At 34.9% G+C, this 19,240-nt stretch overlaps 1 protein-coding gene across 4 annotated transcripts in view; it reads left to right on the top strand.

Moving 5' to 3' along the window:
* PREPL (prolyl endopeptidase like) overlaps positions 1 to 19,240 on the top strand; it is a 38,983-nt gene that overhangs the window by 5,238 nt on the left and 14,505 nt on the right. For all 4 annotated transcript variants that reach the window (XM_012540234.3, XM_031950421.1, XM_031950420.1 and 1 more), the window contains 6 exons: positions 4,097 to 4,225; positions 5,661 to 5,727; positions 6,243 to 6,446; positions 10,819 to 10,942; positions 16,575 to 16,791; positions 18,218 to 18,403. In XM_012540234.3, the coding sequence (XP_012395688.1) occupies positions 4,097 to 4,225; positions 5,661 to 5,727; positions 6,243 to 6,446; positions 10,819 to 10,942; positions 16,575 to 16,791; positions 18,218 to 18,403 (927 nt within the window). The remainder of the gene's footprint in view (positions 1 to 4,096; positions 4,226 to 5,660; positions 5,728 to 6,242; positions 6,447 to 10,818; positions 10,943 to 16,574; positions 16,792 to 18,217; positions 18,404 to 19,240) is intronic.

The raw sequence follows: 19,240 nt of genomic DNA, 5'->3' as shown, positions 1-19,240 counted from the left end.
GGAAGCATCTAAGTTAGACCATGCTGATATGAGAAAAAAAGCACGGACATAGGAATAGATCAACCAGAGAGAGCAGGATCCCAGTTTGTTTGGATCATACCTTATATCAATAGGATAGAGCACCTGGGATGCCAGGTCAATTATTTATCACTTAGTAGACACTGAGGAGCCACTGAAAGTTTTAGATTAAGGGGAGATTACTTGGGGAGCAAATTAAAGAATGAGTTGGAGAGAGAAGGAGGCAGTCAGAAGGCTATGTTAATAGTCTAGGCAATCAGAGAGTGGAGAGGAAAGGGCTAATGTTGTGGAAACAGACTTTGGAATGCAGACATATGCAATGCAGGGAAGAGTCGGTGAGGGAAAAGAGAGCATCCTAGCTGGGACCTGAAGAGGGGGAGAGAGGTCACCAATGGGTTGAGCAAACAATGCTAAGTGCTGGGAGTGAAAAGGAAGGCAAACAGTCCTGCCCTCACGAAGCTTCTGTTTTCATGGTAAGATGTCATTCAAATAGACACTTCCAGGATACACACAGAGCAGATGGAAGGTAGTAATGTTAGGAGAGGGTCTCCTCCAAAAGATAAGATTTGTGCTAAATCTTGAAGAAGTCGATGAAGAGAGAACATTTCAGGCATGGGAGGCAGCTGGTGAAAAGGCAGAAAGACAAGGGATACAAATAGGTCAATTAAGTTGGATTGTTGAGTAAATAAGAAAAGTAAGGGAAGAAGGAAAGGGCTAGGCAAGGGAAAGTTGGTAATACAGAACTAGAGCTCAGTGGAAATAACAGGACTGTATATATGTACATCTGGGAATCGTCTACATAGAGATGGTCGTTTTTAACAAGGGAGCTGAGGACGTAGTATAGATTAAAAAGAAGAGGGTCCAAGATAGTCTTGGGGTGGGAATGAGAAGAGAATGGGGAAAGCAACCCATAGTCAGTGAGCATGACATGGATTAAAATATAGCAAAGGAAACTGAGAAAGAATGGACATAGAAAATGGGTCAGATTTTTCTTATGCAGCATCATAAATATGAAAATATATTTAGAAGAATTGCACATGGATAACTTATATTGGATTACTTGCTAGCTAGGGAATGGAGATGGAGGGAAGAGAGGGAGGAAAATGTGCTTTTGCAAGGGGAAATGTTGAAACCTACCTTTGCGTGTATTTTGAAAAATAAAAAGCCATTATTTAAAAAAAAAAGAAAAAGAAAATGGGTCAAAGATATTTATCCCTTCTATATAACAGGACCTAGAGGTGCGGTGACACCATAATCTAGAAATTTCTATGGAAAAAAATTTGACCTTCCTTTCATACCAGAGAAGAAGTCAGAATTTTTTTTTTCCTTTTTCTTTTACGCCACGTTTATAGTACCTTATTGTAAAATGTGGGTTAAGTATTTGGTCATCATAGGCTATATTATACAATAGTATGCATTTATTTTATGCATTTCTGAATTTCTAAACTTTTTCTGGGTCATTTGTTGACCTTTGCATGTCATTTGTGGTTTCCACAAAACTCCAAAATTCTATTAATTTCTTATGCCAACCTGCATAAGAACTGAAAAATCACAATTTGGAAGGCATAATTTGTAATACATATCCTGAGTGATTGGGAGGATAATAGTGTCATCAACAGTAAGAGAGAAGTTAGTGGAAAGGATAGATTTGGGGAAGAGGATTATACAAATTCACTTAAGCATGTTAAATTTGAAGTATCAGTGAAATATCTAAAAAATCTAGTTACTTAAATATAGGCTTAGAACCCTGGAAATAGATGGAGGGGTACCTATAGAAATGATGATTGAAGCCATGGAATATTATGTAAGTATGAAAGTGTGTGAGTATAAGAATGGAAGACAGTCCCAGTGAAAAGGGTATATACAGTGTGAGAGCTGAAGTGGACCAAAATGGAATCTTAAGAGACTGAGCCTATGGGGCAAGAGAAGAATAAAGAACAGTCAAAGATTGGAGGAAAATCAAGAGAATTCAGCTTTGTTCAGTTGGTAAAGCCACAAGAAAAAATTAGGCAAGTAAGTATAAATTAAATCATGGTAAGGGCACAGACTACATAATCTTCATGCTCAGTGCTGAATTCATGTCGAGATCAGATTTGGGTCTGTGAGTAACAACATCCAGTTTACTCAGTCCCCTTCTTGAGAACTACAAGTCTGTTTTTTACCTTATATCACTATCTAATGTTACAATTGCAAATTAAAATTTCTAGTAAGCCTCTAGTTTTATTCTTGATGTCTTATTTATTTATATCTAAGGCTATTATTTAAGTAGCCAAGTGAATATAGGTAGTTATTTAAGTGTCTTAGTAAAAATAGGTAGTTTCACTTTCTTTTCCTCCAAAATAAACTGTGACATATACAGATTCTGATGGCAGCTTCATTGATTAGAAACTCTGTACCAAGGTTTCCAGTATTTTGGGCAGATCTTGTAAATGATCACTTAATAAAAATTATTCAATCCTTAAATAATTAAAATAATTCATCAATTTAGAATACAAAAGGGATCTTTAAATATAGTTTGATTTTGTCTAGGAAATAATTTTGCCCCAATTTCTTGTCCTTTAAGTCAGGATCAAAGAAGTGTAAATCCTGCTAAAAGTATAGACGTCTGGCCCTAGTTCTATAACTGTCTGCCTCAGTCTTGATCCTAAAGTAAATCAGATTGAGTTCAACCAAAATGTAAAGTATCTACAAAAAAAGAAAAATTGAAAGTAAATAACAGATAAGGATACTGTAAATACTTGTATCTTGGAATATTGCTACAAACTTTTAGATTGTAAACTCATCATAGGCAAAAACTGTATTTTTAGCTTATATTTTTGTACCTTATCTAGTAAAATATCAAGTGCACACCAGTCATTCAATGAAGATATGTTGGCTATTGAGTTAATTATTGAAGGATGAATGGCTACTTTGGCACTTATCATCATTGTAATTGTCATCTTTGGCAAAGAGTTTTGATTGGAAAGCTTGGCCAGATTGGTTTCTTCTAGTGAGGGGCACTCATTCCTGGGCACATCTAATAGAATGTTAAATTGCTAGGCACCTTATTCACTAGGCAGTTGAGGTTCTACCCCCAATCAAGGACCTTCATGACATACAAGGCCATTTATGTGGCCCAGAGGTCAACTCAAATTCTTTTTTAGCTATTCCTATTTCCTCTAAGTACATTTATGGGCAGATTCTCAGTCAGTAGGCACTTATTAAATGTTCATTTGTGTTTCTACTAATTTTCTTTAATTCTTCCATTATTTCATTGATTTTTTTTCCTTACATATGGTGAATGCATTTTTTTCCCAAATGAAAATAAAGAGGACACTTCATTTTGCAAAGCAGTAATTCACCTTTTGAACAGATAAACTGTTCTGCCTTTGGCTGCTGCTTATCCCAACAAGGGAAGCAAATTATTGCTGATGAGGAGGTGGGGTAGGGCAGACTTCTTATGTTATAACTGTTTTATTGTGAGTAAAATGATGGTGAGCTTTTATTAGTAAAGATAAAGTGTCCTCCTCTCCCTCCCTGCAGTGCATCTCCTTTCATACTTCAGAATTTGTAAAAACTCAATAGATGTTTCTAGCTCTCTTTCTCTCTACTATCCCACCCCTGACTGAGTGTTAAATATGTAAAATACATGGGATTTCTTTTTCTGCTTAATCTCCTGTAAACGTTGCCCATGGTGTTTCTGCACACTCTCTCAAGCAGAGTACAGGTTTTAGCTACACTTCTGCGCTCCTCGTCCTTTGGAATTATTGATGTAAAAGAGCACAGCAGTATTCTAGTTGCTGAGTGTCCTGTGCATCCTTTTTTTGTTTGGATTTTAAAATGAGATTTCTGCATCAACACAGAACTGTGGAAGGGAGATTTTTTCGGGGGTTGGGGGGAGCAGAGGGGGAAAAGGAAGAGGACAAGGGAATCAGAGGGGGAAGGAATTAGGAAAAGCCTTTCAACAACTCTCGAACTATTTATTACTTCATTAGGTGTTCCTGACATTGTAAAACTTGCATGAAAAGGAAACAAAGAATTTTTCTTTAGAAAGCAGACAACTTTAAAATAATTTGCTTTAGTAAAATATTTATTACAGGATCTTCTGAATACTGAACAAGAGAACACAAAGTCCCTTTTAATAAATTACATGGATTCAATGGAAAGACTCAAGAAGAAAATAGAAGCATTCTATGACAAACACTTAATCACTTTGGACAATTTAGAGGTCAGTAGGAAATAATTTATTTTCTCTTCTTTAAAAAAAAAAATCTCCCACACTATAAGCCAAGAAGCAAAATGTTATGTTCAGCACTTACAGATGCCTTGTATTGCTAGTAACCAGCTAGATTTGCAGCTCACTGTTTGTTGTTTTGATCCAAAGAATATTTATTGCAACTCTTAAAATGAGTATGGTATAATTTTTTTTAAATGTTTAAGATTAAATCAGAACAAAGCTCAGAAAATTTCTGAGTGTAAAAATAGATCACTTTTTAAAGTTAATTTTATAAAAGAAATAATTATCATGTTTAACTCTAATTTCTAAATTTAAGCTCTGATTTTTAAAGTAGTGTTAGTAGGCTGTAGTAGCCATGCTAATTAATGGCAAGAGTGCAATTAAATAAAATTAACATTCTTTACTGTTTTGTGATGTTCCTGTTTCAAAAGCATCTTTAGTAGCTTTGTTTAGGGAAACACACTAAAATACATTCTGGCTATTTAACTTTAAATTAAATTATTTTATTGTCATCCTTAAATTGCCCCAGTTAATAGTAACCATTTGTAAGAAGCACAGACATGCACCCTCAATATTTACCAATGGGATATTAATTATATATCTTAAACAATCATGTTTTGGGCATATGCCTTGAAGCAGTGCCTGTATAGTCAATGCCTTCTTCCCAGTACTCCCTTGGCGGTCAGTGATAAGAGAATGAAATGTTCTCTAGGATTCTCTACACCTGTATAATATTTAAAGAGCCACAGCTCCCTGCAGGAATAACAGAACTACTTGTTGGAATTTAGAGAATTAATTTTTTCTTTAATGTGAATTCTTTGTAACTAAAAGTTTTCTTTCTATTACACAATAATGTGGTATTACTAGATGAGGAGTTTCACAAAAAATGAAATTTAAATTTAATGAATTTCATTGAGTCTCCAATTCTAATTTTTATTATAATATATAGCAGAAGAAACCTGAAGTGGGAGTCAGAAGAAGAATCTTGAGGCTCAACTCTCTGCCCTACTTTCTTAGGAATTGTGCACACTTCTGTCTCAATATTCTCATTAGTTTAAAAAAAATGGCGATGGCGGTGGGGGGGGGGGGGGGGTGATAGCCACATGAGGTTGTAATTAGAAAAATCCTTTGTAATTATGCAATACAAATATATGAAGCTCACTATTCCATACATGCATATACAGAAGTAATATGAAAAAGGAAGAAACACAGGACATATAATGTTTCATTTTTTATTTAGTGTATGTTCATATACTTCTACATCTGGGTTGTTTTTTTTTTTTTTTTTTAATAAAATTAGGTGTTTGAAGTATCATGCGTCATATTGAATAGCTCATTTTTTTTAAAGATCAATAAAAGAGACAAATTTACAAATTCAGTCAGTTTTGCACTTTTTATGGAAACACTTTTTTTTTTCATTTCTCAGATAAGATTTGGTGATTTTATTTACTATGAAGAAGATGGTTGTATACTTCGTTTAAAAATTGGAGATGGTAAATTTATTTTTTCTTTTTTACATGCTATAATTTTTCAGATCTTAATTGGGAAATATAAATGTTCATCAATGAAATATATGCAGTAGTAGGACTCAAATAGATATATAAGCAATATGGACTCTACATTATTGTCTTTTAAAAATAACTTAATTTTAAGTGTGTATTTATTACAGCCTACTTTAATATCTAAATTTGGCCATAACAGTATTAAAAATGATATACTTCTGCCAAAACTTAGGTGACAATGTGATTTTCTTAAAATTTTCTTAAATTATGTTTATTATGTTTGCAATGCAAATATAAATTTATGGGCTTATCCCTAAATGAATAATGATATATATTCTTGTGCCAATTAAATATAAATAACATACCATCAATTCTGAGAAAAAACAATATACTTATTTTTAGAAGCAGATATTTATCTCGAGATCTAAATACATGAAATTCCTTTTTGAAATGAAGTATTTAATTTAGTATCTGATCTATGATATGTATTTTTCTTCATGTACCAGGTTTTAATAATTGTGAAGTTTTACTCCGTTTGGAAGAGCTTTCATTATATAATGCTTTTGTTGAACGTATCAGGATTTCTCCAGGGGAAGAGTACATGGCAGCCAGCATAAAAACCTCAGATTCTGAAGAGTCTATGTGTGTAATTGTTAAGCTTGGCAAGTATCCAGAAGTGGAGGACTTCATTCCCAATGTGTTCAGTTTTGGTAAGCTTCTAGCCGACATGTTCTCTCCTTAAAGGCAGCATCCAAAAGGGTAAGGGCAGACTTTATTAATTGAACAAATATTTATTTTATATTTATCATCTACCAGACATTGTGATAGATTCTGTAGAATAAAAATATAATAAGATAAGCTCTCTACTCTCATGAAACTTATATGCTAATATGGGAAAAGTCATATGTCTTTAGCTACATAAATAATTATGAGAGGATAAGAAGTAAAAGCATAATAAAAGAGACACAAAGTTCATAGAAGAAAAGGATTAGTGCTGTCTAGAGGTAGACTTACTTGGTCAAAGAGATTCAGAAAGTTTCTTGAAAGAGTAGTATTTGAGCAAGGCCTTAAAGAATAGATAAAAATTGAATAAGTAGAACTGGGAGGGAAGGACTTACCACCTTTAATCTAATCATAAAGAATGGCTAATAGAATTTAGGAGATTGTGATGAGTCACTTTTAGTTGGAATTTAAAATATATAAATAGGAATAGTGAGAAATAAAACTGAAAAGCTAGTTTGGGATCAGATTATAGAAGGAGTCTGTTAGACTTAAGTTTTAACTTGGGCAGCAACTGAATGTTTTAAAGCAAGAGAATAGTCAAAGCTATACTTGAGGAAGATTGATCAGATGCAGAGTGTAGGATGGGATAGAAGCAAAGAAGAGAATGAAAAACTGGAGGCAGGGATACTGATTTGACTGTTACCCTGGTAAAAAGAAGAGGGAATGAGGATGAGCAACAGGCGATTCAGTTCAACGTATAGATATTAAGTATTTGCTGTGTGCAAGGAACTATACTGTAGTCTGGGGCTACAAAACCAAAAGTGAAATAAGAATTAATTGCTCTCAAAGCGCTCATTTCCTACTGGAAATTTCAACTTGTATATAGATAAATACATGATAATTTGAGAAAGGAAAGACCACTAACAACTAGAGAGATGAATGAAGACTTTACAGAGAAGGTCTCATCTGATTTAAGCATAACAAGAAGATTACACCATAATGATCCCAGGGAAGTAGTGTTCCACTAAGTAGCACCTGGCAATGCTATACTTAATTAAGGGGTGTTTTTGTTTTGTTTTGTTTTTTCTGTGGGTATTTCCCAGATTAGCCAAATCCAGTGCAATAAACTAATACAATTACGGTAATGATTAAAAAGCTTGGGCTCTCTGTGCAACCTGTGAACCTGTGCAAATTCTCTATGACTGCTGTATCCCTGGCTTCATTTGTGTATGTACATGGATGTGTGCTTCCTGCTGCAAATGTTTGCAGAAAAGACATTTCTCTAAGTGACGTTACCAAGACAAGCAAAATGAAGATTCAGGTCAAGCAGACACTAGAAAAATTGTCCAGTGATAAGATGAATGATCACAGAGCTAGCTCTCTACCATGTCTTACTTTTTCTACTCAAAGGTATAACCCGTCATTTTCTAAGGACCTTTAATCCTTCAAAAGGAAGAAGAACAAATATAGGGATATTCTGTTCTGGATCTAATTAAAATAAGCAAAACCCCAAGGAAAAGTAACCATTTCCTCTTAGAGTTTGTAATGCAAAGAAGATTGGCATTGTCTGATATGTGTCCTAGATTTGAAGAGAATAGATCTCATCCATGAACCACAGTTCGAAAGGGGAAATTTGCCCAGGAAGGATATGAAGTACCCAAGAATGACAGCTGAAATCACATTGTAGAATTTTGGTGAGGGGAGCTGTCTGAATGGACTAGTTTGGATGTGCAAGGAGCTCATTAAAAAGTTTAGCTTTTAAAAGACAAAAGTCAATAAGCTAGGTCATGCTGCATACAAAAGCAAGACACAGCTCTGTAAAACTTTCTATTTTAGTAATGTTTACACTCAGAATAAGCTGAAACTAATGAGGAAAACTAAAAATAACACAAAAAGAAAGGAGTTTTTGTTTTGTACAATATTGGAGAAAAGAATAGGATCAAAGGCAGGATAAGATTTTATTTAGGAATAGATTTGGGCAATCACTAACAATGACAATGGAGAAAAAACAAATGCTCAAATCTTGTTTCTAGTTTTCTGCCAGGATTGATCTTTGGACCGGAAAAAAGATAACAAAAATGGCTAATAGGAAATAAATACCCAAGATAAGTAAAGAGACAGCAAGAGAATCTCTGAAATCCTTTGTTGCATTCCTATTACCCAGCCCAGATGATCAACATCCTCAGATACTGAAATAAATGACAAGTATGATTGCTAAATCACTGCCTTTTGTCTTTGAAAGATTAGAGAGAGGACTGAAAACAGACAGCACACTGCTGAAGCTGTGAATTAGTTCAACAGTTCTCCAATAGTTCTTCAAAAAACATTTCTCTAAGTGAGGTTATCAAGACAAGCAAAATGGAGATTCAGGTCAAGCAGACACCAGAAAAATTGTCCAGTGATAAGATGAATGACCACAGAGCTAGCTCTCTACCATGTCTTACTTTTTCTACTTAAAAGTATAACCCCTCATTTTCTAAGGACCTCTAATCCTTCAAAAGGAAGAAGAACAAATATAGGGATATTGTGTTCCCTATGGGAGAACAATTTAAAATTTTGCTTAGAGAGTTCCTAAAACATCTTTTTTGACCCAGTGGTCTCATTGCTAGTCGTATATATACTACTCTTAAGAAAGGCAAAGATAGAAATAAGGGACCATTTATACCAAAAGTTCATGTCTTTATATGAATCCTATTTTTCTCTTCTATTTGTATATGGAGATCTTCTTTTGTTATAAATTCAGAACTTTAAAAAACATTTTTTTAAATGCAACAAAGTTTTTCTGGTCTATTAAGGACAATGTAAGTCAATAGTTCTATATGATGTTAGGGTACATTGAGAGACAGGGAATCTAAGAATCATGATGAGATAGTTTCTTTGCACTGTGAAAAATGTTCATATCTAGGCACTATATTTAAGAAGAAGATGAGTGAGAGAGAGTCCTCAGGAAGGAAACCAGAATGGTGAAGGGCCTAAGTTCTTGCCATTTACCAGTTAAAGGAATTGGTGATGTTTAACCTAAATATGGGACAAAGATAAGTTAGGATTCAAATTTTACTTTTGAAAAGCTAGATTTGAAATTGAGTGGCTAGAATTATGATTGTGCCATTAGCAAAGTAAGAAAGAAAAAATATTTTTTAGAATATTGTAATTGATTTGGTTTTAAATTGTTGGGATGTCTAGTTTGAAACAATCAAGAAAAAGCTGGGAATGTATAACGGGGGGAAAAAGTTGGAACTAAAGAGAAAGCTGAGAGTCATCCATATGGAAATTATAAATAAAGCTAATAGAGCAACTGGCCACATTATTTCACTTTCCATTCAGAGAGTAGTCTGTAGTCTCTTAAGAAAGCCTTTCCCCACCTGTGAGCATTATCCTGGATTCATCTGTCCTTACCTCCTTCTTTGATTTCAATAGGATTGATATTTCAGATTACTTCAATATTATTAAAAATATACAGTCAGCATATGAGATGCTATATATGATATGATTCATTAAGTGCTAACTATAATCATTGGTAGGAATTGAAGAAAATATTAATCTAACATTCACGAACAATTTTGTTAACATTATGAAGAACATGGCACGCCTTCATTTTTGTAATTTATACCCCAATGATATAGCCATATCATCCTCACATTTTTTTTTTACCATCATAATAAGTATTTTGTCCCATTGTACTTTTTTTTTTTTAACCCCTCATTTTTCTTCAGGTATGATTCCTGCTAGCTGTGCCCTAAATAGTTTGCCATTCCTAAGAATTATGAGACCAGTGAGAATATAAACAAGAATGAAAGATCTAGTTTTTCCTTAGTTTTTAGGTTAGCAACTGTAGATTTAAACCCAGTTCCAATTTCATTCCGATCCTTAAATCTAGCCCTCCTCTTTAAAACAAATGTGCTTTCTTTTGGATCTAATCAGAATTCTAAAGTATTCAATTCTTCATGCTTTCTTCAAAAGTCCCTAGTAAGTAACTTATGGTAAATAAAAGTAAACATTTGAAATCTTAGCAGAGATAGTAGTAAGTAGTTGCTTCTGTAGAAGGCTCTCTGGCTTATTGACTTTGTGATCCTAGATGAGGCTCGTGAATTCTCTCAGCCTCAGTTCCCTAATGTAAAATAGGGATAAAATTACCTTACAGATTATTGTGAAATCAGATGAGAAAATATACATGGAAAGCATTTTGCAAAATAAATGTGCTATATAAATGTTAGCTGCTATTATTATTATCTTGGTTCAGTAAATTCAAGTTCACTTTAACTTTCAGTTTCCAAAGAAAGACTCCCAAAGAGAATTCTAACTATTGTGCTTTTCTATTATAGATTAATAGTATTTCATCATTTACTGTTTTCCTTTCAGAATGGGTACAGGATGGCATTTTATTCTATACTTGCCAAAAGAACCTTCGGTGTTGCAATGTGTTTCGAACTAGCTTTGGAAATAAAAAATATACTGAATGCATCTACACAGAACAAGATCCAAGGTGCTGAAATAATGCAAGTAAAGAAAGATAAGCTCTTCTTTTTGCCAAATGTGAAGTAATATTCCCTCAAGTATCTTTGTACTCCAGTTATTTATTTCATTTAAAAAGGTCTTTTTTCTCTGGTTTCCAGTGAATTATTTTGACCATAGCAATTTATAAGACCAGCTGCAAAAAGCATGAAGAGTTTTGTGATTTCATCATTGGAAGAAATACCCACGTTGATGAAACCACACTTCTTTAAAAAAGTGCAGCCCTCATGGTACTTACCATACTGTGCAAATGTTAATGTTTAATGTTAATATTAAATGTTAATGCTTAATGTTAAATATTTAGTCTGGGAGAAAAATATGTCATCGGAGACTTGATTTTGTCATAGATTAGCCAATTCATTTTTTTTCCATTTTACAAACCAGGAAACTGGCTGAAAGTACTTAAGTGACTCAGCCAAATGACAAGACAGATAGTGGCAAAGGCACAGGTGTCTTGATTCCTCTCCCTTTGTTATTCTATGCCATTCTTCCTTGGATTTGTTTCAGCAGTTCTGTTTGCCATCACAGTGAGGTTTAGACGCCAGAGAAGGAACTACTTAAGTAGTATCTCTCTCTTTCTCTTTCCCTCCTGCTGTGCTTGATTTGTAATCTCTCTCAGCTTTCACTGTTCTCTGTTACTTAGCTATTCTGTTAGATTTGCAAATGTCAAGGTCTTTCCCAGGGCAAAGTGCCCCTTAGAGAGAGAATGACAATTTTCATGCTATGCAGACAGATCGGTTTCTCTTTTTTTCTAGAAAACTCCTGTTGTACCTACTCATATTTTCTCTTTTATATTGGGGATAATCCCTGCTGTGGGTGGTGACCAAATACAACCATTATGTTGTTCCCAGTGATCAAACTCTAATCTGCTGAATACTCACTCAGTGTCCTTTTACAAAGTAATTGTTCAGGAAGAAAAGCTGGTTTTTTGCTAAACTGATTACAGAGCTAGTTTTATAGCCATCTAGCACACTATCTTCTCTTTGAAGATCCCAACTTTCTAAATTCTAAGAGTACTGAATTGGATTGTCAACAAGGAATACCATTGATTTGCATGAAGACTGGATAATCAACCTCTGTTAAAATAACTGAGAGATTCATTTGCAAGTACATGTTATCCATTTAAATGTGTATAGAAAAATAAAAGTGATTTAAAAAAATTTTTTTCACTAAACACTTATCTACCTAATGAAGACTGCTCTTCTGTATGAGAATGAAAAGTAAGGAACTCAACTTTATGATAACTATCTAATGACCATATCTAGACCAAAGCCCCCCAAAATATATAATGCTATTGTGGTGACATTATCTTCAAGTAGGGATAATACTAGCATCACCTAATGTTAAATAGAAAGTGTCTCTTTTCCCAGAGACACCATTTTAAAATATTAATCTTGGGCACAGCCAGAATTGGTGAAATAATCAGTTCAAGATGGCAGTAATTTTTACTGTGTTATTTGTATATGATAGTTGTGTTAGAATTGGTGAAATAATCAGTTCAAGATGGCAGTAATTTTTACTGTGTTATTTGTATATGATAGTTGTGTTATTCTTTTGAATTCAGTCTTCAAAATGGACACATTGTTCAACTGTAAATACTGAGTTACTAAGTAATATTTATATCTTCTGGACTTGCTAGAATTGCATATGCCAAGGAAATTGATGATTAAGAGAGCAGCCTGAGATATCATATAATAGTCATATATCTTTTGTCAATCATAACCAGAAAAACAAGGTGGCATTCTGCAAACTTCATTACTTATTACTTTCACAACATTTTGGAGTTTCTGTTAGTGTTTTAATTTTCCTTTATTTTTCACCTTTGATTCACATTTTCCTAGAGAATTTGATTTCCCCAGTACTTTACCAGGTCTTCTTTTAGTTATTTCCTTGTAATTCTATAGTTATCCAATCTCTGCCTACTTATTTCCATCATTTCCTTCCATTCAGGATCAAAATATGGCAATTTTATACAAATTCTTGACTTTTTCACCAAGTACAAGGTCACAGAAAAAGGTCTTTTCACAATCTAGTCTCAGACAATGACTAGCTTTGTAACCCTGGCCTAGTCACTTTATTTCTGTTTGCCTCAGTTTCTTCATCTATAAAATGGGGATCACAACAGCCCTGTGGCTCAGAGTTGTTGTTAGAATCAAACAAAAGAATAATTGCAAAGCTCTTAGCCTTGCTTCCTTTCTAGGCATAAGCATCTTGTCACTATAAAATCTAGAAAGGGAGAATTGATGGAAGAGATTTCTGATCAATTCAATTCCTCTCAGCCCAGTTGATGAAATTACATACTTTAAAGGGCAAGTAAGAAAAAATAAAATTATTTTTTGTGATAGTGCTTTGTAAAGTATTTCTCCTTTCAGATTTTGATTAAATATTTGTGTATTTTGTCGAGTGGAACCTTTATTGTTTTAACACCTTTGTGGCCTATTCACAGATAGTAAATGAAGCTAAGGAAGGTTTTCTAAGTCTTGCCCCTTTAGAATGTAGGAAGAAGTAGCAGTCAAAATGGTGGAATTATGGGACAGTTAGTCATTGACTGAAGGACCAGTTACCTCTCTGGTGACCTTTAAAAAGCCAATTATTTCTGAGGAGTCTTCTAGAGGAGTCAAGATAGAAGAAAGCCAGCCATGAAGAGGAATTTCCTATTGAGAGAAAATCACTCTCAGCATTTTTCATTGTAGTGGCCAATGGAAAGATTTCTCTCTTCCCTCAGGTCCCCTGGCAGTGGGACTCGCCTGGGAAATGGCTCCCCTCCCTGGAGGCCCTGGGCCCAGAAAGGCCGAGTCACCTCTCACTGGCAGCCAGGAGTTGTGCCCAGAGGGAAGCAGCGAAAAAGGGAAAGACCTGGGCCAGGGATGTTACCAGGGCAGAAAAGGCAAGGCTTGGCAAGCAAGGGGACAGGTGAGAGGAAGGAGTAGAAATTGGGTCTGGGCCGCCAGGCAGGTGACTCGGAGGATGGTAGTCCTCTCAGTGAAAAAAAGGGACTTCCTGAGGATGTGTGATGAAAAGAGCAAATTTATAATCTGATGTCTAAATCAGTTACCAAGCATATCTTAAGTACCTACATGTATGGTACAAAAAAAAAAAACAAAAAACAAAAGAGAGAGAGAGTCCTTGCTCTCAAAGAGCTCATATTCCAATGGGGGAGACAAGTACATAGAGACAGATATACAGCATAAATTTAAAGTTAAGAAATGTAAATATATAGAAAGTCATTTTTTAAAACATAGTCTGGAAGAGAGGACATTAAGGGGGAGGGAGGAGGCAAAGAAAGACTTCTCGTAGAAGATGGTTAAGATGTGCCTTGGACAGAGAAATTCTGTAAAGTAGAGGTGAAAAGCGAGTACATTCCAGGCATGGGCAATGGTCACAGCAAATGTGTGTAAGTCTGTGCTTTATAGAATGCCAGAAGAAGAATAATCCATTGAGGATGGGAAGAGATGTTAGAACCAAATCATGATGGTCTCTAAAAGGTGTAAAGAGAGGACTATATTTTTGATCCTTAAGGCAATAGGGAACCACTGGAATTTGTTGAACAAAGAGATATCTCTGCTTAAGAAAAATCACTTTGGCTGCAGTGTGAACAAAGAACTAGAATAGAGACAGACTAGTGCCTGGAAGATTAATTGAGTGGCTATTGTGATTACTAGGCAAGAGATAATGATGGTTTGAACTTGTTGACTATGCAAGTTGAAGTGTTCAGATACCAGACTCTTTGAGGAAATAGAATCAGTAAGATTTACAATTGAGTGGATTTGGACTAAGGGACAAAGAGTATTTAAGTAAAAAGTATTGCAATTACAAACTTGTGAACCTGGGAGGAAAGATACTGATTTCTGGGTTGGAACTGGTTGAATTTGAGATACCTCCAAGATTCCAGCTTAGAATGTTCAGCAGGCAATTAATTGATGATTCAAGCAAGAACGTGAAAGAAAAGGGGGGAAAAAGATAGGCTGAGCCTTGATGTGGAGGATGATCCAGAAAAAAAAGAGGCTAAGTGGAAGTGGCTCAATTGGCAGATAGGAGAGAATAGTATAAGAGGAAGAGAAAGTGATAACCAATGGCAAACATTTCAGAGAGGTTTGAAAGGACTAGGCCCACAACAAAAAAGACAATAGGATTTGGCTACTAGGGATCATTGGTACCTTTGGAGAGAGTAGCTTCAGGAAAGTAATAGCATTCTGGAAAGCCACATTGTAAAGAACTGAAGAGAGAGAAAAGACAAAGTGTAGACAAGGAATCTAGACAACTCCTTTTTAAATAGGTGCTTGATTGAGAAAGGGAAGAGATATAGAGCAGGAGCCCGAGGCCAAGGTTTTAAGGCCTGTGTCAAATGTTATTTCTATAAACAAAGCCAGATATAACCACTGTGTGCAACTATGTGTGTGTGTGTGTGTGTGTGTGTGTGTATGTATATCTATACATATATGTTCATATATTAATGTACACACAAATTATGTTTTTATATACATATGTGTGACAAATATATAGTTGATATTGAAGTTATATATGTATACATATATGTGGCACAAATATATAGTTGATAGTGATCAGTTAATTGGTAAATACTGATGCTAGCCTAGTTGTGGTGTTAAATTCTGTACTTTTGCCATCTATTTTGGTATGCTTATCTTCCCTCTCCTCTTCCATTCCTTCTTTCTCTGACTACCTTTTCCAAAACCCTTGCTGTCCTCTCTCTGTCTAGTTATATATAGATATCTGTCACATATATCAGAATATACACACATATATCTATGCTATTTATGCATTATATATAATTTTCTTTATCCTTATCTCTCTTTTTTACTCCATTTTTCATCCTATCTCTCCCTTCCTTCCTCTCTTCTTTCTCCTTCCTCTCTCTTCTTTTTACTCCTTCTTGTTCTCTTTTCTTTTTCTCTCCCTCTCTTTATAAGGGTTTTTGCATCATTACTAATGTGAAATATGTTTTTAGTGAATTTCACTTCAAGAAGATTGAGTTCTCAGATGGATATTTTCTAATTCTTTTTTAGAACATGGTATGATTGTCACACCACAGAACTAGTAATGCTTTAAAAATGAGTACCAGTGGTATAACATAATTGGCCTTTCTTGAATACCACTTGAAATTTTTACTTGAAGTAAATGAAAATACACAAAAATCTGGGCTTAGACACTAATGAAGCAAGTGTCTTGTTTTCTTGTTGAAATTCATGCTTTTGGCTGTTAAATTAACAGGGAATTAAAAATTACTTTCCTATTGTTTTTAAGGCAATTCATTTCATTTTTCAAACTTCTTTTAGGATTGACTGATAACTAGTGAGAGATTGAAAAATAATAACTTCTTAGCCCTTTTCTTTTTTAATAAAATCTTTTTGCCTTCATTTCTCATCCAGTAGCCCTGTGATTTAGTAGTATATAAAATGGGTTTTTAAAAATAGTTAATAGTGGCTGACTTGTGACTTCTTAGTGTTCATCAATGGAATGTTTTTATTTTTCATTTTCACTATAAATGAGCATTTAATTTTGAATACTTACCAAGCATATCCCATGAACAATATATTCCATAACTGAAATTCTTAAGATTTGCATATTGTACTTTTTCTTTTCAGATTTTTTGTGGACCTACATTGTACAAGAGATAGGTTCTTTCTTACCATAAATAGTAACAGTAAGACTACTTCTGAAGTATGGTTGGTGGATTGTCATCAGCCTTGGAATGTACCAGTCCTTGTCCAAAAGAGAAATTCTGGGGTTATGTACCATATTGAACATAGAAACAATGAATTATATATTCTCACAAATTATGGAGAGCCTTCAGAATACAAGGTAATATTTCCCTTTCCCTCCCCTGTGTATTTCACTCCTAGAAAGCTTTAAAATAGAACTTTAGCTTTAGCATATAATGTTCTTTTTTTGAAAATTTCAGAAAAACACGTTGTAAAGTACTAGAATACATATCTGGCCTTTTTACCTCCTTCTTCTTAACTTTCCTATTATTGTTGAGGGTACTATCCTTCTAGTCATTAAGACCAGAAACTTTAGTCCTCTCCCTCATGCCCCACATGCTATCAGTTGTCCAACCCTATTGTTTCTACCTTTGTAACATCTCTCTCTAAAATTGCACTTAGGCCCTCTCATGCCTGGGTCATTGCAATGACCCGATGGTTGGTCTCTGTGTCAGGTCTCTCCCCCTTGTAGTCTGTTACTTTTGGGAGGGTTTGAGGCAATCAGGATTAAGTGAGTTGCCCAGAGTCACACAGCTAATAGGAGTCTGAGGCTAGATTTGAACTCAGTTCTTCCATTCTTCAGGCCAGTGCTCTACCCACTGCACCACCTGGTTGTCCCTATAATCCATTCTTTACTAAGTTGTCAAACTAGTAATGTTTCTGTTTCCTCAGATAGAAGTCTGACTCTGTCCACTACTCCTATATCCCTATGATTCGAGTGGCTCCCTATAGCCTCCAGGATCAAACCTGTGCTCTGGATGAAGATGCAGCAAAAGACTGAGACTCTCAGCATCTTCCCTGCTCACACCTCCTCGCCTCTTAACATCCCTGTTACACAGAGGGCAACCCCATCTTCCCAGCTGCTCATTATATCTCAGCCCCTAGAACCAATCTGTTGCCAAAATCTCTCGATTTTCCCTTTGAACTCTCATTCTCTCAGCCACTGCTCCTCTCTCTGGGGCAGGTGCTCGCCACCTCTGCCTGCTGGTCTCCCCACCCTATGTCTCACTCCTTTCCAGCCCTTCCTCCATCCAGTCAACAAAGTGGTTTTCTTAAAGGGCAGCTCTCACCACATCTCCCTGTTACTCAGTAAGTCCCAGGGGTTTCCTGTTGCCTCTTGAACTTGTCCTCTCTTTGGCATTCAGAGTCCTTTATCACTTGCCATCTCCTATTCATACAACAAATCCTGCCTCAGATATTTGCTTGTCATGTGAACTTAGCCTTAAGTCACTTAACCTTTCTAGGCCTCAGTTTACTCATTTGTAAAAATGAGAATTTTGTACTGTTTGTTCTCCCTGTCCCTCCTTGCTCTAAGTCCATGATCTTTTATCATAGCTTCTTAGAGACGATTAGATGAAGATACTGAAACTTCAATAAATGTGTGGTTCTTCCTTTTATGTGATGCTAAGGAGCATACTTAAAAATAGTAAAAAGTATCTGTGCTTTCATCCAGATACCTCACTACTTTGCTGATTGGATTTCTTGATATTTTACCAGCTCTCTTCTGTCTCTTTACTTCTGCGTAGTTAATGAAGACATCAGTCGATTCCTGTAGTATAAAGAATTGGCAACTTATTTATACATGGAGGAGAAAAACCAAGCTTATTGACATGGTGATGTTCAAGGACCACTGTATTATATTTCTGAAGTACTGCAATCAACTTTATCTCAATACAATTTCCTTAAATGATCATTCAGTTCAATTTCTTAAGGTATGTTTCATTTTAAATAATTAATTGCTAATCAAAATACACAGTTGGTTTTTCTGAACAGAATATTAAATATACAATATTTTAAACATGAAATTATTGTATTGGCATTATTTTTGTTAGATATGTTGCAGCCAAGTAACAAGAATTTCTTTTCTCTTAAAAGAACTTGGTATTTGTAGAAACATCAAGGCTTTGCTATTAATATAATATTGTAAAACTTCAGTATATTTCAATTTTTTTTCCAGTTGGCAGCTTTATGACTTTGAATAAGTCACTGTTATCTCTGGGCATCAGTTTTTTCATCTGTAAAATAGTGTGTAAGTTGAATTAGATGAACTCTGAGATACCTTCCAACCCTATGACCCCTAGTCACATATAACTAGAAACTTAGAGGAAGAAAGGCATGGTTCTCCAGTATCTACATGAATCGTTGACATGTTCATGGCCACTTCCATTAGGTGTTTCTTTCTTCTTATTCTTTTTTATTTATTAGCTTTTTATTGCTATTTTCAAAGTTTTTTTTTTCTCAGTTACTTTTCTTTTCTTTTTACAATAATTGGCTGCCAGATTCAGGTAACTGGAGTTTGTAATACTTTAGTAGTATTTGACCTCTACTAATTTGCCCTCATGTTTTTATTTGAAAGTATTTCTAATTTTTTTCTCTTATATTATATGTTACATCTCTCCAATTTTTCATCTCCATGAAAGCTAGGAATATGTCTTCAATTTCTTTTATGACATCTGCATATTCTGGTGTCTTTACAATTCACTGAACATATTTATTGACACATGTGGTGTCAGTGGGGGCCATATAAAGGAAATTTTGGAGGCCTTATC

This window comes from Sarcophilus harrisii, chromosome 2 (genome assembly GCF_902635505.1).
Source record: "Sarcophilus harrisii chromosome 2, mSarHar1.11, whole genome shotgun sequence".
Taxonomy (NCBI): domain Eukaryota; kingdom Metazoa; phylum Chordata; class Mammalia; order Dasyuromorphia; family Dasyuridae; genus Sarcophilus; species Sarcophilus harrisii.
Note: the sequence above shows the minus strand (reverse complement) of the source record. Positions and strands in the feature narration are given on the sequence as shown.